This window comes from Anolis carolinensis, chromosome 2 (assembly GCF_035594765.1).
Source record: "Anolis carolinensis isolate JA03-04 chromosome 2, rAnoCar3.1.pri, whole genome shotgun sequence".
Taxonomy (NCBI): Eukaryota; Metazoa; Chordata; class Lepidosauria; order Squamata; family Dactyloidae; genus Anolis; species Anolis carolinensis.
In genome coordinates, this window is record NC_085842.1 from 174559361 (window position 1) to 174580200 (window position 20840).

The 20840-nt window shown below is 41.5% G+C and overlaps 1 protein-coding gene across 1 annotated transcript in view; it reads right to left on the reverse strand.

Annotated features, from left to right (window-relative positions):
- itga5 (integrin subunit alpha 5) overlaps positions 1 to 20840 on the reverse strand; it is a 119632-nt gene that overhangs the window by 51823 nt on the left and 46969 nt on the right. Inside the window, exons 2-7 of the mRNA XM_003224434.4 lie at positions 18937 to 19070; positions 9153 to 9253; positions 7917 to 8040; positions 6668 to 6729; positions 5382 to 5427; positions 1625 to 1750 (exon numbers count right to left, since the gene is read on the reverse strand). Of these exons, the coding sequence (XP_003224482.1) occupies positions 1625 to 1750; positions 5382 to 5427; positions 6668 to 6729; positions 7917 to 8040; positions 9153 to 9253; positions 18937 to 19070 (593 nt within the window). The remainder of the gene's footprint in view (positions 1 to 1624; positions 1751 to 5381; positions 5428 to 6667; positions 6730 to 7916; positions 8041 to 9152; positions 9254 to 18936; positions 19071 to 20840) is intronic.

Here is a 20840-nt window from a genome sequence, read left to right on the forward strand (position 1 = left end):
AGGATGCCTGTCATAGATGTGGGCAAAACGTCAGGAAAGAATGCTCTGGAACATGGTCGCACAGCCCGGAAAACTCACAGCAACTTAGGAAAAGGAGATCTTTGAGAGGCTTCAGAATTGTACTCTGGTGTATAGTCACACGCCTCCTTTTCTCACCACCAAGGTAAGAAATTTGCTCTAACTAGAGTAAAATAACAGTAAAACCACAGAAAAGTTTCAGAAACATTTCAGAGCAGATGACCCTGAGATCATAACTATCGTAGCAGAAAAGGGTGTTCCAGGGCATTGATGGTATCTTTCCTGACCACAGGGGACTATTTTTGGGCCACCATGCTTGCTATTTGTGAACTCTTGTCACCGCTTCCATGACCACTTTCCCTGGAATGATGAGTGAATTCATCAAGAATCCCAAAATAATCAGAGGCTATACACTTATTTCAGCTCACATCAAGTCTGAGTCATCTCCCGAACTCTGGCCATGCATTTCATATTTTGAATTCCATGCCAACATTGGCACTCCCTATTGGCTCCCAAGTTGAGGGTTCTTTAACTCCAGTGTAAATAGCAGCAAAGGTTTTTGCAGAGATGAAATTTCAACACATCTAAATTGCCACTATGACTTTGTAATTCTTAGGACAACAATGAGAATGAACAGTTGAGATGTATAAATAAAGATGCCTTGTCGTTCACAATATGGGGGGGGGGGGAGAGGTTAACAATAAAAAAAGTTATCTCATCTTCGAGAAAAGGAAAAGTTGTGTTATATATGTGAGGAGCAATTATTATAGATATTTGAAAACAAGAAAAAAATTAGGCATTTATTATACAATCATGTGTGAACAACTTGTGGAGCACCAGCTACTGCTGAAATACAACTCCCATTGTTTCTCATCATTAGTTATGCTGGTAAAGGGAGACACAGTACAATTAATAACTTGAGAGCTCCATACTACCGGATCATACTATGGAAATATCTAAGGATGAAGTAAGACAAAAAAAAACCCAGGTCCAGAAAGTTAATCCCATTTTCACAGAGCCTACAGCTTGGATTTATTTATTTATTTATTTATTTATTTGCAGTATTTATATTCCGCCCTTCTCACCCCGAAGGGGACTCAGGGCAGATTACAATGAACACATATATGGCAAACATTCAATGCCAACAGACAAACAACATACATTAGACAGACTCAGAGGCATTTTTAACATTTTTCCAGCTTCACGATTCTGGCCACAGGGGGAGCTGTTGCTTCACCGTCCAGTAGTGGCTGTACTTCCTCATTCCTTTCCTCGTGTTTTGCTGGCAGTTTTATGGTGTTGTAAATTAGCCTCCCGCATAAAGCGTCCCTAAATTTCCTTAATTGACAGATGCAACTGTCTTTCGGGGCTGCATAGGTCAACAGCAAGCCGGGGCTATTAATGGTCGGAGGCTTAACCCGACCCGGGCTTTGTAGTGTGATTTATAGCAGCTGGTTACTAGCCAGCTGCGCCACAGCCCGGCCCCAATTTCCATGGATGGAAATTAGGATTTCCAACCATGAAGCACAAAATACATAAAATCAACCAGCAGCAGGAAATAAAGTACTACTGTAGGACGGGTTTCTCCCTGCTCTCCAATACTCACCAAGGTAACTGTCGTCAGCATTTTGATGAGTCTGTCGGGTCTCAAGTTGTCCTCTAACGTCTAGGACTAAATATTCAGGATCGTAGGAGTTTTCAATGGCATCTTGTGTTGCCGATAGCACCTGGCCTGAAGAAAAGGTGTGGTGCAGTGATTAGAGTATCATATCGGGGATGGGGGCTCCTTGTTGAACTTGTCAGCTAACAAGTCTGGTCCAAGATATTTTTCCATTTGCAATGGAGCAGCGAAGTACATCCCTATAGTCAAGGTCAGGTACTGTACGTTGAAAGACAGCCATGTTATTAAGACAGTGAACTTCCCAAGAATCTCTTTTCATATCTGCACTAAAAACATAACAAGAGAAAATTAAGTAGCAGGTTTGCTACCCTTTCATGACACCCTAAATCAGTGGTTCTCAACCTGTGGGTCCCCAGGTGGTTTGGCCTACAATTTCCAGAAATCCCAGCCAGTTTACCAGCTGTTAGGATTTCTGGGAGTTGAAGGCCAAAACATCTGGGGACGTTTGAGAACCACTGCTTTAATCTATTTGCTACCTAAGCCTCACTCTGCCCTATTACTTGGTCATTACATTCATATACTAGTGGTGCACATAACCAACCTCATGGGGTTTATGAGGATTAGCAATGATATTATAGAGAGCAGATATGCTACCTCGTGAAGAAGGGAGGTTGTAAACATTAAAACAAATCAATCAAAAAGCCTATCCCCAAGATGGGAATGAAACTTAGAAGTTTCATAATATAATTGTGGGAATGCAGAACATCAGTCAGATGTCAATTGAGATCTGAAGGAAGATCACGAAGATTTATATTCCCATAATCTCCAGGTTCATTTATTTGTTCATTTACAATTTTATCTTGTAAATCGCCTAGAGCATCTTGGATGGAGGGCGATTAATAAGTAATTAAATGATGATGATGATGATGATGATGATGATGATGATGATGATGATGATGATGATGATGATGATTTATAGCACATCTTTGGTACCTGCTGGGATTATTATGATTATGGTTATGTTTCTTTATATCCCACTTTTTCTGTCCATGAAGAGACTCAAAGAGACTAACATTAAAAGTGTTACAATCCAATTTAAAATATATAAATATTAAAACATGATACACCAAAACATGTGCATGCGGATGTCCCATTATATACACTGGTGTATAAATTTGACAACTTTATATGAACTGGTGAATGAGTCAAACAAGAGCTGGAGAGAGCTTGAGGATCTCTGAAATGGTGGTTATCTACAACAGGGTATGGCAACACATCAGTATAGTTCTTGGTGTGCGGAAAAATCAAGATCCATAGAATTTTTATTCCAAATATTTTCAGGCTGTGGATGCAGTACGTGTGTGCACAGAGGGCAAACCGTGCACTCGCCAGCAGCTACAAAATATCAGAAGTGCCGGCTACATCCAATATAGTTCATCCACTTGAGGCCCTGCTTTCCCCAGACACTTTTAATTAGGAGCTTTAGAATCAAAAATAGAACCCTTAATTAACATTTGCCGGGCACAGAGAAACAGTAGGGGTGCCATCAGAATGGCACTGTGTTCTAGTGGATTATTGTTCACTTTGTTGCTTTATAGTCCCAATGCCTGGTGTATGATTTGATTATCTGCAGTGCTATACAATGCGAGAGGGAAAAAATAACTGAATATTGTTCCTCTATACCAATACACATGACTGATAGCTACATACATATACAAAGACCCATCCACTTTGTGATGTGAAATAGGAACTGTTGACTCAATATTTGAAACCTCATCCTTTTGGGGGGAAATAGCCATATGTAGCAAAAACAAGACCATGCTAGCTTCTGATATGCTAGTTTTCTGCACAAAAGGTGAGTGTTTTCAAGTTTGCAAAGGACACTTTTTAAAAGGTAAAGGTTTCCCTTGACATTAAGTCTACTTGTGTTCGACTCTGGGGGTTGGTGGTTATCTCAATTTCTAAGCCGAAGAGTCGGCATTGTTCGTGGACGCCTCCTACGTCATGTGGCCGGCATGACTCCATGGAGCATTGTTATCTTCCCGCCAAAATGGCACCTATTGATCTACTCACGTTTGCATGTTTTCGAACTGCTAGGTTGGCAGAAGCTGGGGCTAACAGCAAGAGCTAACCCTGTTCCATAGATTCAAATAGCTGATCTTCCGGTCAGCAAGTGTTGTAGCTTAGTGATTTAACTTGCTGCGCCACCGCGACCCCCTATACTTTTTAGTTTCATATAATTATGAAGTATACTTAAGATCTTTGAATAGTTAAGGTAGACTAATCTGTGCCAAATAGCAGCAAATATTAGTATTTTCCCTCTGGGCGCCTATACAAATTGACTTTTCCGTCCAAGGTCTGAAAAAAAGCAAATATTTTTTCGGGCTTTGGGTGGCAAAGCGCCAAGGACTACTAGCCAGGGCCTACATCCAAGCGGGCCCAGCGCTCAGCTGTAGGTCCTGCCTGCCGGGCCTATGAATCATTGAGCGCTTGATGGCTCGTAGGCCAGGCTCGCAGGGCCTACAGTCGAACACCAAAAATCAGTTGACCAAATGGCTACTGTGCCTCCTTTTTTCGTTTCACTGTTTCTTTCATTCCGGAGGGGGTTATACTGTTCTGTGCCATCCAAATGGATGGAATGGTACAAAACCATGAAAGAAACAGATGAAACAGGATTTGGGCCCAACTCTAGCAAATATTAATCTTCACCAAGAAATTGAGAATTGCCTTGGTGGATTATCAGACCATGACCCATTTAATTCACAATTTTGCCTTTTACAGTAGCCAGCTAGATCAGTGTTTCTCAAACTCTGCTCCTCCAGATGTTTTGGACTTTAGTGCTCAGAATTACTAATAGCTGGTAAGCTGGCTGGGATTTCTGGGAGTTGAAGTTCAAAACATCTGGAGGAGCAGAATTTGAGAAACACTGAGCTACGTGATCATAAATGAAGAGCAGACTCTATGTCACAGATGGTGAACATTTCTCCCTTATCCCTGGCCATGTCACATGGATCTAGTGACGGCCTAAACATCTGGAGGGTCAAAGTTTCTACATCCTTTCTCTGTGAATTATGCTGGTGGTCTACAATCCACCTACTGCAGTTCCAAGAACAGATATTTTTTCCTCCCGGGAAACATTCCAGCAAGTTACTCCAGTACGGTCCAAGGGAACTTTCACCAGAATTCAGCTGAATGTCAAAACCAGCTCTTAAATGGCTAAAATTAAGACTTTCTTTCTCCTTTCTGTTCTGAGGCTTAGGTCTATACACATTATTGACAAAAATAGTGTTTCAGCAATAAAATCAATTTTTGGTTGGTGTTGGTGGGGTCTCCTTCCCTGGTTGTTTTCAAAAAGGGGCTGGATAACTGCATTCTGGGGTTGCTCTAGCTCAGTTGTTCTCAACCTATGGGTCCCAAGATGTTTTGGCCTTCAATTCCCAGAAATCCTAACAGTTGGTAAATTGGCTGGGATTTCTGGGAGTTGTAGGTTAAACACCTGGGGACCCACAGGTTGAGAACCACTGCTCTAGCTGGAGATTCTGCACTGAGCAGGGGCTTGGACTCAGTGGTCCATGAGAACCCTTCCATGATAATCTCTGAAAGAATTTATGGAGAAAGCAATCTGGTTTGGCATAGGCTTGTCTGCCTTTGTCTTCTATGTCCAAGAAAATGCCTAGTCCTAATCAGTGATGGTGAAAAAGCAGTGGGATGGAAGATGGGTAGGGTGGGAAGTATGGCTCACCTTGCCAGAAATAGCTTCCAGGGCCACCAAGAAGAACACGTCCAGTCTGCAGAGACAGGAGAAAGTGTTAGCTCCCACCAAAATATCTAATCAAGTAGATTCTAACTTAGCCTGCAAAGAATTATACTTAATTATTTAATGCATTTGTACCATGGCCATGTTGAGACACTGAGCTGTGTTGGGTCAAGAAATGATAAATGAACTCACAATAATGCAACAGATGCCTTAGTTGATCAAGGGTTCTAAATACTGGATCTGAAGAAAGCCAATCTACTGACCTTCAGAGGCTTTGGCCAGCACCTTCCCTATAGTCCAATCCCCATAATCCAGTGATTATCACCCTGTGGGTCCCCAGGTGATTTTGCCTACAACTCTCAGAAATCCAAGCTAGTTTACCAGCTGTTAGAAGGCCAAAACATCTGGGAACCCACAGGTTGAGAACCACTGCCACAATCCATTTATGAGCCTTCTCCAACCTGGTGCCTCCCAGGTCTTTAGGATTACAACTCCTATCACAATTGCTCAATGATGAAGAAGAGTGATGGTTTTACTCCAAAGTATTTGGAAGGTATTAAGCTGAGAGAAGCTGCCATTGATCTTATAGGCCGGGGATAGTAAGAGTCCTGGAGGGTGAAAGATGTAAAAAGAGCTGCTATGTTGGGTTGAAGCCAGGAATCCAGATGTCCACAGCTGTCATATGTACATTTGCTCACAGGATTGTCAGAGAAGGAATTCCTATGTTAAACTGGAAACATGTTCTTTCCTTGAGCTGCATAACCACTATATTGCATTAAACAAGGAGACCAAACCCCGCTTGGAAGTAGGTCTGCAAGCCACACCACCTGCTAACAATAAAATTCAAGAGGAAAGGTTCATCTCTCACAGAACTAGATTGATATGACAGAGTAACATGGATATAGACATGTTTAAGGAGTTTCTTTGGGGGGCAACTAACAGCTTGCAGTAGTGTGGCATTCAGCCTATGCTACCTTCTTGCCAAATATTAATTAGCATTTAGCAAACCTTTACATTTAGCTGATAGGGACTCTTTCAGGACTAAAGCAGTTGCTACCAAACAAATATATTTCCATCACTTTTCCAAGATTTTTGCTCCCACAGTTTTCTACTATGAACAAGGGTCACAAGCAACTACTGTGTGATCATGCCCATAACACAATTCTGTATTCATATCTTCATCCCCTCACCCAATGATCATGATCTGTTTCAAGTGTGCAAATATTGGAAGTGTTATGCTCTTATTGTTCCCAAAAGGGATGGAAACTCACCTTTGTGAATTCAGCACTAAACCCACTTTGACAGTAGCCTTGTCCGCGGGCAGAGTTCAAGTCTGATTGAGAGAAGGAAGAACAGAAAGAAATAAAATAAAATAAAATAATTATTGAAATCATTTTAGGGTTGTTGTGTGTTTTCCAGGGAGTATGGCCATGTTCTAGAAGTATTCTCTCCTGACACTTCACCCACATCTATGGCAGGCATCCTCAGAGGTTGTGAGGTATATGGAGAAACTAGACAAGGAAGGTTTATATGCCTCCATATACCTCACAACCTCTGAGGATGCCTGCCATAGATGTGGGAGAAACGTCAGGAGAGAATACTTCTGGAACATGGGCATACTGCCCAGAAAACACACAACAACCCTGTGATCCTGGCCATGAAAGCCTTCAACAACAAAATCATTTTAATTTGAAAGAAACACATTTTAATATACCCGGCACATGAAACTTTTAACAGAAGGAAGACTGTAGTGTTTCTATTATATTATTTCGTTACATGTTTGTTTTTTGTTTTTAAAAAAAACAGAAATTTAGTTTAATTGTGTTTTAACTTTTATACTAACACTTTCCAATTGCATCATGTTTTTAAAATGTTATACACCACTTTAGATTCTATATTATGAGAAAAACCATAAATGAAAATAATACATTTGCACACAATTTATCTTCAGTTGCAAAGGAATGGAAACAGGACAGAACTTCAGCTATTTTCCCCTGGGACAGACAATAATCTGATCACTTTTTGTGTGTCAGGAGTGACCTGAGAAAGTGCTAGTCGTTTCTGAGAGAATTGGCCGTCTGGAAGGACGTTGCCTGGAGACTTCCAGATGTTTTACCATCCTGTGGGAGGCTTCTCTCATGTCCCCGCACAGGAAGCTGGGGCTGACAGACAGGAGCTCACCCCGCTCCCCGGATTTGAACTGCTGACCTCTTAGTCAGGAGTCCTGCCGGCACAAGTGTTTAACCCATTGTGCCACTGGGGGCTCCATTGTAAATCTCAAATGAAATACAGCCATGGAATAGAGAAACCCAAAACAGTACAACATGGGAAATAAGCACATGCTGTTATTATGCCTTAAGATGTTTAGGACATATGCCAGGACTCAACATCTGCAACCAGAAAGCCCGCCACACATTTATTTATTTTATTTATTTCCCACACTTGTACCCCACCCTTCTCAACCCAAAGGAGACTCAGGCAGCAATTTGATGCCAAACATACAATCTCATGTATTGTTACCTGAGCGGCAAGGTGCGTATTCCACAAACTTGGTAAAGTTGTTAACTGAGAGGTAGCAGGTGCCCACAACCTCACGTTCAGGTTCATCCTTATTTGTTCGCCAACTGTAGAGTGGAGCGCAGGCCTAGGGGAAAAAGACCAGCTAGGTAAGTGAAATGTCCAGGGCTCGCCAGCCTTTTGGATTTGGATCCAAAGATATCTCAACTGGAAGCAGATCAGCCTCACGTAACTCCAAAGTCAAACAATATGAGGCTAGTTACCAGGTAACAGATGGACTACATTCAAGTGTCTGCAAGTGCGACAGATCCACCGTTGACATGTTAGCCAAGACTGATGGGAACTGTAGTCTAATAACACATCCACTGACATGGCATGAGAGCACTGCTTTCTAAATGACATGTAAGCAGACTCATGACAACTAGCTCAAATATGCCTTAAAAGGTTAAGCTACCACACTGGACACATCCAGTGCACCCATCTTCTCCTTCCTTGGATAATACAGAACATTGGATAAGCAAAGGGTGGATAAGTGAAACTCTACAGTATTCTTATAATCTTTACTTTCTTTGAAGTTGCACCAGTTTTTTTGCAAATGTTCTTTATATGCGGTAACCACCAAAGGGTCAGTGTTGCAACTGCAGCTCAAACAAGGTTTTCCACAATAAAGGGGATGCCTGGCCTCTCAATGAAGATTAGACTAGTCTTAGCTATGAGAAAGAGGGAAATGTTACTTTTGGAAACTTTTGGAGATTGCTGCTTCCAGATGCCTCAAGTCAGCAGAGCCACTGTAATTGACACTGCTATTTAATTCAAAATTATTTAGTTTTCCTACAATGTAATCCAAATAGTTAACTTACTAAATGACATTTCATTAAAAATCTCCAGACTTAAAAAGAACAATAACCCTTACCCAAACTCTCCAGATGAGAAAAGTCAGTTATTTTGACTCCCAAGTTCAGAGGGTTCTTTTTTTGCAAACAGTTTTGTCCTTTGATTATCCAAGATGTGTTTTCCGCCAATTTTGTCACTAATCTTAAAGTTCTTTGGCTACAGCTCAGTGCAAGATACACACTGAGCGCTAGCAGAATGTAGCTATTGCCATGTCAACTATCTCTGAAGCATTTTCATGACCAAAGCTGATGCATCTCCATTCTCAGGTTTCAGTCACTGATTGCAGTCATTCAGAAACTCAGGGCTCTTGTCTCCATAATGTGCATGTCATAAGCCAAGACTTACCAATATGGAGCTGCCATGGGATCGCACTGTTGCTCCAAACCACTGCAAGGATTTAAACTCCATTTGCTCCAGTGTCCCATTGAACTCTTCCACACGGGATCCTGTGGGGCAGAAAACACACAATGGATTTGGATTAATATTTCTCAAACCTCCAATACCAGGGGTGCAAATCTCACTTTCTCCATCCCCACCAATTACTGTATATACTCGAAGATAAGCCGAGTTTTTCAGTCCTTATTTATGAGCTGATAAAGCCTCCCCCGGCTTATAATCGTGTCAAGGTAAAGCTGGTGGAGCCTGGAGGCTGTTGCTTGCAATTTATGATATATTTATCTCTCATCTTACCCTCCCTTATCAGTGTTTACTTTTCCAAAGCCTCCCTCGTCTTAACCAAGGGAATGTTTTGAAAAGGGAAAGAAGCCCTTGCAAGTCAGGAAGAAGAATATATATACATACCCATCAATCTTATAAAAGCATTTTCTCCTGAAATATTTGTTCATCTCTGCTACAGATATATAGGCATTTCCCCCTGCAAGCCTTTGCAATCCTTATGTACCTTTATATTTGTATCTATCTATCTATCCATCTACATTAATTTTATATATGAATTTCTCCCTCATATGTTTGCAGGTCTTTGCAAATCCTATATACATATAGATATCTAGAGATTTCAATGTACCTATATATCTGCATCTATATGTATACATTATTTTATATATGAATTTTCACCTCACATGTTTGCAGGTCTTTGCGAATCCTATACAGATATCTATATATATAAAAAGGTAATGGAATCACAGCCTAGGACTAAACGACTAAATTAAATGCCCCAGAACCACCAAACCTGGCAGCACAACTCACCATCCTTGCCCCTAGGTTCTGACAACAAAAAGAAAAGAAAAATAAAGTCCTAATTAGAGGGAGAGGAATAATTGTTTTTATCCAATTGCTGCCCGTTAGAAGGCTAAGCTCCGCCCACTTGGTCTGCTGCCAGTTAGAAAGTTAAGCTCTGCCCACTTGGTCTCCTAGCAACCCACTCAGCCCAGGGCCTCTTCAACCAGGCTTCTTCCCCACTGCCTATAAAATAGATTATCTGATATGTACTGGATTATATGGCAGTGTAGACTCAAGGCCCTTCCACACAGCTATATAACCCATTTATAATCTTGTATTATCTGCTTTGAACTGGATTATCTTGAGCCCACACTGAGATATAATCCACTTCAGTGTGCATTTTATACAGAAGGGGCCTCATATAATCCAGTTCTAAGCAGATAATATAAGATTAGAAATCTACAGTAGAGTCTCACTTATCCAACATAAACAGGCCGGCAGAACATTGGATAAGTGAATATGTTGGATAATACGAAGGGATTCAGGAAAGGCCCATTACACATCAAATTAGGTAATCATTATACAAATTAAGCACAAAGAAGTAGTTCAAGGCGCAGTAATGCTATGTAGTAATTACTGTATTTACAAATTTATCACCAAAATATCACAATGAATTTAAAACATTGACTACAAAAACATTGACTACTAAAAGGCACATTGCATTGGATAATCCAGAACATTGGATAAGCGAATGTTGGATAAATGAGATTCTACTGTAATATGAAATAATTACAATGCCGGCTCTTTGGCTTAGAAATTGAGATGAGCACCAACCCCCAGAGTCAGACACGACTGGACTTAATGTCAGGGGAAATCCTTTACCTTTACCTATTCACAGAGTCTCCACCCATGAATTCAACGGTTCTTTGAAGACAACCATAAGCTTTATATGGCCCTCAATGAAAATCAGTTTGACAATCCTGACTTAAATGATGGAAGGCTTATAGTCTTCAGCATAGTTGAGGATTGCAGCTAAACTCAGTAAGTAACCATGGGAGTCCAAGGTGTGGGTGGCGGATGGTGTCAAAGTCCCCGATAATAATAATAAAAAAATCTCAGATCTTAGCTCAAGGGAACCCTGGCATCATTACACCACTGCCTCATGTAACATTACTTTGTGTGCTGCTTTCCTAACCAACCATTAGACCACCTCAGACACTTTTGATACTTTCCACATCTCTGCTGGCTTTTCTCCTATGTGCGGCCTTAATTGACAATTTGCAAATTGCATTCCGGGGCACATTAGTGGTCTACCCTACTCTGACCTTGCCACAGCCTCCCATAGGGGTCTTGGAAATTTAGCCACATCTTTATGACAAGTGAGAACAGATCCCTTCCACTTCCAAGTTGGATCAGGATTACCTGTCCTGTCAGCCTGTGGCATCCCTGGTTTTTCCAATTAGCAGTTCATGCAGAAAAAAAATAAACGTACTCTAAAAGTAAATATTTTGAGACATGGTCCTCCACCAGAATTTAGAAGGGGGTGAGGGTGAGCGTCTCAGCTGTCAGGAGTTTGGGAAATGCTGGCCCAGATCTCAGGCTATAAATTGTTGCCTTTGGTTTCACTCCAGACCCGAAGAGGCACCTCTAGCCTTCTGGCTCTGCTCTAGGCAAGGCCACTAAATATCCCAGCTGCTCAGGGCAAGGATCCAATGGGATATTGCAGTGCATCCCGGGATCCCTGCAACAGCCATTTTTCTTTCCCTCAAAACCACAACATTGGGCAATGAGCTCAGGCCGCTACTCAAGAGCAGGTGTAAACTTACAAACTATTTCTAGAGAATTCTGGCCTTTCCAACGCTCTTTCCACGAAGGGACTTCCAAAAATACAATATGGGTCCAGATGGATATTTTCCCCATCTGCCTGATTTAATTTGTATCAGTGCCTAGAAAATAAATAATTGCTGCGGTTTGTGACTTCAGAGAATCAAAAAGAGTGCTGTGATCAATATTCAAAAATTCCTTTCCGGTTTACTTAAAGAAAAAAAAATACAATATCACATTGTCTTCTACCCCTCACAACTCAAGAATGTCTACTTTTACCATTTGATGGGGAAGGGAGATATCAAAATATACAAAAAAAAAAAACCGGAGGGGAAAAAAACCACACAACACTCCAAAAATGTAGTTTACTAATAGTAAAGGTAAAGGTTTCCCCTTGACATTGGTCTAGTTGAGTCCGACTCGGGGGGGGGGGGTGCTCCTCTCCATTTCTAAACCAAAGAGCCGGCGTTGTTCATAGACACCTCCAAGGTCATGTGGCCGGCATGACTGCATGGAGTGCCGTTACCTTCCTGACTGAGCAGTACCTATTGATCTGCTCACATTAGCATGTTTTCGAACTGCTAGGTTGGCAAGAGCTGGGGCTAACGATGGGAGCTCACCCCTTCCGGTCAGCAAGTTTTGCAGCTTAGCAGTTTAACCTGCTGAGCCACCACAGCCCCTAGTTTTGTTAATAGAAATGTATAAAGCCCTTGTCTGGCATAGTGGTTTGAGTGTTGGACTATGACTCTGGAGACCAGGGTATGAATCCCAGTTTAACCTTGGAAACCCATTGGCAAGTCACACTCTCTCAGCTTCAGGGGAAGGCAATGATAGATTCCCCTCTGACCTTCCAAAAAAATCCTGGGATAGCTCTACGGTAGTGTGACGAAAAGTCAGAAATTAGTTGAAGATGCACAATAACCATCCTGGATTATCCCAGTCTATACGCTATAAAAATATGTGATGCAGGAAACTTTACAGCGTTATACAGAAAACCACTATTCAAAAAAATAAAAGTTTACTGTTCCAGATTGTAGTGATAAGGATCCCTTAATGCAGTCAATTACCGCTATAGTTACATTGCTAAAGTAGCCCTTTACTTTCTTGTTATTTAAGACTTGTATATATATAGCGAGAGAGAGAGAGGTTATATTTAAAAGAGAAAAGGAGACAGTTACAAGATGCCAGTCTACGATATAAAACATACCTGAGCAGTGAAGGTATCCATTCCTATACCTATGAAAGTAACTAAAATAGTTACACCACAAAAAGAATGAAGTTAGATTTCATTGTTTTACGGTCTTCATGAGGCTTCACAGTCCATTAGTAATTAAAAGTATTGAATTCAGCAGGGTCATTTGTCAGTAGTAACTGCTACCTGCCAAGCTCAGGAGCCTTGGACACTCCTCAATGGTTCTTCGCTGTGGACATCAGTGGGTGCATCCAGAGGCGGTCCAACAGTGAGGCGAATTAGGCAGTCCCCTGTGGTGCTTTTTCTGTTGATTTGTTGTAAAACATGATGTTTTGGTGCTTAATTTGTAAAATCTTAATGTAATTTGATGTTTATTAGGCTTTTCTATAATCCCTCCTTATTATCCAACATTTTCGCTTATCCAACGCTTTTATTTTTCAGTGATTGGTTCGGCGCGGGGGGGGAGGGGGCGCCAAAATTCTGTTCGCTTACACTTGAAAATTGCCTAGGGCCAGCTCTGGGTGCATCTACATAATAGACTTAATGTAGTTTGATGTCCCTTTAACTGCAATGACTGAGTGCTATAGAATCCCAAAGCATTGTTGAGCAGAGATGGCTAATGATCTTTATAAAGCTATAACTCTCATGTTTCCATAGCATTGTGCCATGGCTCTTCAACTGCTGCAAACGGGAATGGGCAATAAGCATCAAACCATTACTGATGTTCCACTACGACATGTAGCTTGAAAGCAGTATGGGCTCTTTTCAGGCTTAGGGCTGTCCTGGATTTCCATATTCCATTGAAGGCTATAGGAAATAACAGCTATCAGAGTGAAAACTAGAGAAGGTTCCTCCTGTAACTTTAGTAGTTGTGCAGAAGGAGCTTTTTTTAAGCATGCATTTCTAGTCATGAAAATCAGGTAAAAAGCAATTCTTGCTCAGGGTTTCTCTTCATTAAAGGCACAAAAGTTATGTCCAATTTCCATGCCAATATCCCTAATGGGAAATGTATATGTATCCACCTCTAGACTCTGCTCTCAGATAGACTATAAAAGGCATAACAATTATGAAGGGGGCTAACCAGAGTGCACTTTGTCCAGGACCCTAACACCCATAGCTAGTTCCTAGTGGAACGGGCCTGTAAAGCAAACCATGAGCTGCCATATGTTTGCACTGTTGCTCCAAACCACTGCAAGGATTTAAACCAGTGGTTCTCAATCTGGGGTACCCAGAAGTTTTAGGCCTTCAACTCCCAGAAATCCTAACAGCTAGTAAACTGGCTGGGATTTCTGGGAGTTGTAGGCCAAAAACATCTGGGGACTCCAGGCTGAGAATCACTGATTTAAACTACAGTGTTATAAGAAAGAGTAGGAAGTTCTGGCTCCATGGAATCAGAGTTGGAAGAGACCCCAAGGGCCATCCAATCCAATCTCGACATGCAGGGAAAACACAATCAAAGCACACCCGACAGATAGCTATCCGGCCTTTGTTTGGAGGCCTCCAAAGAAGGATCTTCTACCAGACTCAGAGGCAGAAAATATTACTGCTGTACAACTCTTACAGTTAGGAAGTTCCTCCTAAAGTTCAAGTAGAATCTCCTTTCCGGTAATTTGAACCCATTGCTCTGGGTCTGAGGACCTCATCATATTGAGGTCAAAATTGTGGGGGATTTGCCATGGATCATGGCGAATCCGGCATGAGGAACTCATAGTCCCATGTCCCACATCATCCCTTATCTCATCCTGTCTGGCATCCCTGTTCTTCTCGATGAGAACACACCGTGTTCTTGCTGTTGCCTCTTATGACAGTTTCAACTCACTTCAGGGATGGAGCTCCACGGGAAGTGCATCAACATCATCTAATGCAGTGGTTCTCAACCCGTGGGTCCCCAGGTGCTTTGGCCTACAACTCCCACAAATCCCAGCCAGTTTACCAGCTGTTAGGCTTTCTGGGAGTTGAAGACCAAAACATCTGGGGACCCACAGGTTGGGAACCACTGGTCTAATGGGATCTGTCAGGCTCTGTCCCTGAACTGAGGTGAAACTGTCATAGGACGGGCAACCTTAACCATCTGATGAAGTCTCTATTCTCCAGGGAAGCTTGCTCTCTCCTCCTAATGACATCCGTCCAGATATTTAACATGGCGATTATGTTTCCTCTCAACCTTCTCTTCTACAGGTTAAACGTACCCAGCTCTTTAAATCTCCTGTTTCTGGGAAGCTTGCCAGATGACCTGGGGCCAATGTATTTATCAGAGTATTTTATCTAGTTACAGAGCATCTTTTCAAGGACACGATAGTATTCCCTCATGGCATAACCTATCTCATATGCCTTGTGAAAAAATAAAAGGCAAGAGGCGAGAAAGTATACAGTCAACCCTTCAGGTTCCCTGTGGTTAGAATCATAGAATCATAGAATAGTAGAGTTGGAAGAGACCTCATGGGCCATCCAGTCCAACCCCCGCTAAGAAGCAAGAAATCGCATTCAAAGCACCCAGTGAAAGTGAAAAACTATGGATAAGAGAGAGAATAGTTCTTTAGAAATGCCTAGGTCTTCCAGCATGACTGGAAGCTGACCACACAATTGCATTGGAGGACTCAGATCAGTGGTTCGCAACCTGTAGATCCCCAGGTGTTTTGGCCTACAGCTCCCAGAATTAGGACTTAGAAATTCATCAAGAGGTGTTCTATCTAGAAATCTCTAGGTCCTCCAGCACAACTGAAGGAAGTTGGCTATACAGTCAATTAGAGGACTTTGAGATTCCTAGGGAGATTGTTTTAAACCAAATCTATGAATGCTCAAATCTGCAAAGATCAAAACTATCAATGTGGAGGGATGACTGTATATCCACCTTGTCTTCCTTAACAAGATCATCATAAAAAGTAATACAATTGAATGAAAATGAAATGAGACATCTCCATGGTAGAAACCTTTATACAGTGCAGTGGTTCTCAATCTGTGAATCCCCAGATGTTTTGGTCTTCCAACTCCCAGAAAACCAAACAGCTGGTAAACTGGTTGGGATTTCTAGGAGTTGTAGGCCAAACATCTGGGGACTCACAGGTTGAGAACCACTGATCCAGTGTCTTTATCCAATTAATGAATGTTTTTCTCTAATTTGAGAATCCAGTTCGTTTTCAGAATCACAGTCAATTCCTGGATGTTTTACTGTCTGAAGTAAAACAGCAAATGACACCCATCCATAACAAAGCAAAAAAAAAAATCCCGCTATATATATTGCCAAAAGCAAACAAACCCTATAATAAACCCATTTAAAATGTCTGCACTTAAGACCCATCCATCAAAGGCAAGCATCTCACAGTACCAAATGGAAGAAGTGGTGGGCAGAAAATCCCATGCTAAGACAAATTTTTATTTAAAAGAAAGAAAAAGGACCGAGTTCTTTATCTAATAGGTTTCTCCATATTTTCATCTGGTTCCACTTATAATATGTTCAGCCCATTTAGCTTACCCCATTCTCCACCTTTCAAGAACTATAAAAAAAGAGGACTTTACATACGATTTTTTAAAAACCAACATTTCACCAACGTGTTTTTCTTGTTTGTTCTGGCTGAAACGTTCCAAAACCTTCTTCCAAGGCATGCGTATTAAGTTTTAAGAATCCCCAAAGCAATTAATCCAATTTCAGTCTTGAGACAGTGCATTTCTTTTGTGCTGAGCAACTTTACGAAAAAACAGCACACCCCAAGTGTAGAGATACAATGTTCGATTGCAGAGAGGTTTTAAAAGAGGAGCTGGCCCAAGAAAGGTTCTGTGTTGTCTTGACTGTCAAAACATAGGAAGTGACACAGGACCAGCCATCTAAAACCCAGTCACACAGATGCAGACAGAACAAAACACCAGCTCTCTCCATCCTGCTCTCAGAGTGGAATGTGATCTCTGCTCTCTGTAGACGCAAGGAAACTCTCTCTGGCCCAACTCCACTGGGTCCCGTCCAAGCCAAGTCTACGGCCAGGAGCCAAGAAGGGGAAACCCAATGCCAGGGCAGCCAGACAAGGACGCAGGCCCTCTTGAAGCACGTGGGAGAGGCAAGAGGCTGGACCCTTTCCTTTTTCTCACCACACAGAGTGCCTCATGGTCTCAGTCGGTAATTATCAATGTTTTTGCTTTAAGAGCAGACCATTGGCAGAACTACAAGTGTATTTACACTGCAGAGTTACGTCAGCTCTGAGGCACTTTAACTACCATGGCTCCATGCTCTTGAATGCTCGATTTCATGGTCTGTCCTCACTTCTCGGAGCCAGGAGGAGACATCTGTGAGGGTCAGAGTGTTGTCTGTGTGTATATGTATTTTTCCCATTTGAAAGGACAAAAATATTCCCAAATTAATACAGGGCATTTCAGGGTCGTCACACAGAGAAGTGATCTTTTGTAGGCATCACAATCTCCAAGCCAGTACCCTCCCAGTGTGCTGGACTACATTTCTCACCATTTCCAGGAGCTAATGACTCACAGCAGTGGTTCTCAAGTGTACTCCATAAAGCCCTTTCTTGCTTCCAAAACCCTATTTCATTCCCACCGCTCAAGGCCCATGAGGTTGCTCCTATCACTGTTAGACAAAGGTAAAGGTTTTCCCCTGACATTTAGTCATGTCCGACTCCGGGGTTTGGTGCTCATCTCCATTTTTAAGCCGAAGAGTTGGCATTGTCCGTAGACACCTCCAAGGTCATGTGGCTGGCATGATTGCATGGAGAGCCGTTACCTTCTCGCCAGAGCGGTATCTATTAATCTACTCACATTTGCATGTTTTCTAACTGCTAGGTAGGCAGAAGCTGGGGCTAACAGCGGGAGCTCATTCCGCTCCCTGGATTCAAACCACCAACCTTTCGGTCAGCAAGTTCAGCAGTTCAGCGGTTTAACCTGCTGCGCTATTAGGAACTCCTTTTCCTATTATTATTATTATTATTATTATTATTATTATTATTACTACTACTACTATTATTACAAAGGCTGGGTGACCAGATGCTGGGGTTGCTTTAATTGTTCTTTTCCTGCATGGGAGAAGGGAGTTGAACTGGATGACCCCTGGGGTTTCTGCTATTATTAGTATTACTACTACTACTACTACTACTACTACTACTGCTACAAAGGCATGGCAGAAGGGGGTTGGACTGGATGGCCCCTGGGGTCTTTCACTGAAATACTGTTATGTCTATATTGGTTAACATAATTCTGAATTTTAAATATGTATTGCCCTTTCTATCCTTTTTTTTTGCACTACACATGATATCTATGCAGTGTGCATACAAATTTGTTCATGTTTTTTTCATTGAGTTCACACAAACACTCTCCATACATCTGTTACCACCCTGGTCCATCTGTCAAATGGGTTAAACCCTTGTGCCGGCTGGACTGTTGACCTGAAGGTTGGGTTTGAATCTGCAAGATGGGGTGAGCTCCCATCTGTCAGCTCTAGCTTGTGGAGACATGACAGAAGCCTCCCAGCTCAGCTAACACATCCGGATGTCCCCTGAGCAACTTCTGTGTAGACGGCCAATTCTCTCACACCAGAAGCGACTTGCAGTTTGTTCTCAAGTCGCTTCTGACATAATAAAAAAACTGTCAAATTTCAAAACACAATGCGTCAAAAAGTTTGCCCATGCCTGATATATATACATAATATATAATATAATATAGAAACATTTCTTAGGGCTCCACGATAAACTTTTGCTTCAGAAAGGGGTCCACAGATGAAAAAGTTTGAGAACCCCTGATTTACAGGATCATTAATACACCCCATCTGTTTGAGTTATGTTTAAAAATGGTATGACATTAGAAGAACTCCAAGATAGGAAGAAAGAAGTATGGAAAGTGTAGACTAGAAGTGAAATTGGAAGTCAAAACTTCAAATTTGGGAAGAAATCTGGACCACTGGCCAGTTGGCTCTCACTGTCAGTACCTATTTCCCCTTACCTTTGCTGCTGTCAAATTCAATGGGTGTACAGCTGCTGTGGCCAAGATGCCAGGGACAGTAGTAAACAGCACCTCCCTCTGTAACGTCTGGCTGGTTTGTGTGGTCTTTTGGTGCTCCAACAAGAACACTGATGCTGCAAAGGAGGAAAATTTTGGAGAACAAGAAGTCAGTCTTAACCAGAGGTTCCCAAACTTATTTGACCTACCGCCCCCTTTTCAGAAAAAAAATACTCACTGCCTCCCTGGAAATCTACCTTTTTAAAGCAAACAAACAGAAAGATGCCATGACAAATTTGCATCATTTTATATATCTATATTTCTACTTATGTTCTACAACATGGTAAAGAAATATGTTGTTGTAAACAAGACACTTTGAAGTTTAAAATTTTCTGGTAACATTCACATTGCACACAGAAAATTAAGATAATAAAGGATAGTATTAAAATAAAAATTACAAATACAGTAGAATCTCACTTATCCAAGCCTCGCTTATCCAAGCCTCTGGATAATCCAAGCCATTTTTGTAGTCAATGTTTTCAATATATCATGATATTTTGGTGCTAAATTCGTAAATACAGTAATTACAACATAACATTACTGCGTATTGAACTACTTTTTCTGTCAAATTTGTTCTATAACGTGAAGTTTTGGTGCTTAATTTGTAAAATCATAGCTTAATTTGATGTTTAATAGGCTTTTCCTTAATCTCTCTTTATTATCCAGCATATTCGCTTATCCAACGTTCTGCCAGCCTGTTTATGTTCGATAAGCGAGACTCTACTGTACCAGTAAAAATAATCCTATATCAGAAGTAAGGACCTGACACACTGCTAATAATGTACTAATGTTCAACTCCATTTTTGTTAGCAGTGTTAATTAAAAAATTATAAACTTATCGCACTTGACACTGTTATTAACTGCTTGTCACACAAATCAGAAACAATCTAAATTAGATTACAAATCTAAATTAGATTACCCTATTTATAGTAGGCAACTTGTACACACCATATTCCTGCCAATGCATACTGGACTTCCCAACAATGCACAACATGCTCACCTCCAACACTTGCATGCTAAGACCTGTTGTTAGATTTGACCATCGATCGGTTATAACTTGCATTTTGAGTGTTCATTTGAAAAATAAAGTAATCACTACTTCTTTATATTACCTAACAAATGATGTTCCAAATTTTCCCTTTTTTCTATGTTTTAGTCAACACCCCCCCCCCCCAAAACAAGGGCACCCCAATGATGTCCACTAAGCAAAGCTAAGCGCCTTACTTATTAAGCCACCGCTTTTAAAATTATCCCTCACGAGTGAAAACCTTGACTTCTTCACAGATGACTCTATAAAGAACTTAGGGAATTGGTTAACATGGGATATAGGCTGAGGTATCAGGAAGGACTGTAGCACTTCAAATGTCAGGCAATAGTTCTCACAAATAGAATAGTTCCCTCCTTGAAATACCACCTACTCCAATGATTCTCAACCTGTGGGTCCCCAGATGTTCTGGCCTTCAACTCCCCAGGAATCCAAACAGCTGGTAAACTGGCTGGGATTTTTGGGAGTTGTAAGCCAAAATACCTGGGGATCCACAGGTTGGGAACCACTGAATTAGGGAGTCAGTTAACATGGGATATAGACTTAGGTGTCAGGAAGGACTGTAGAACTTCAAATGGCAGGCAATAGCTTTCACAATTAGAACTCCTTAAAATACCACCTACTCACTCCCTGCAAATAGAGAAGTAGTGCATCAGGAAGAAAGGTTTTAGTTTTGCCCTTTTGTTGCTGTTCCCCTGTGTCCCGTTTTCTAAGCAGGTTAACTTTCTAAATGCAAGGGAGGGTTAAGGAAAGAAAAAGAGGCAAGTTGGATCAGACCAGAGGTCCATGTGATCCGGCATCC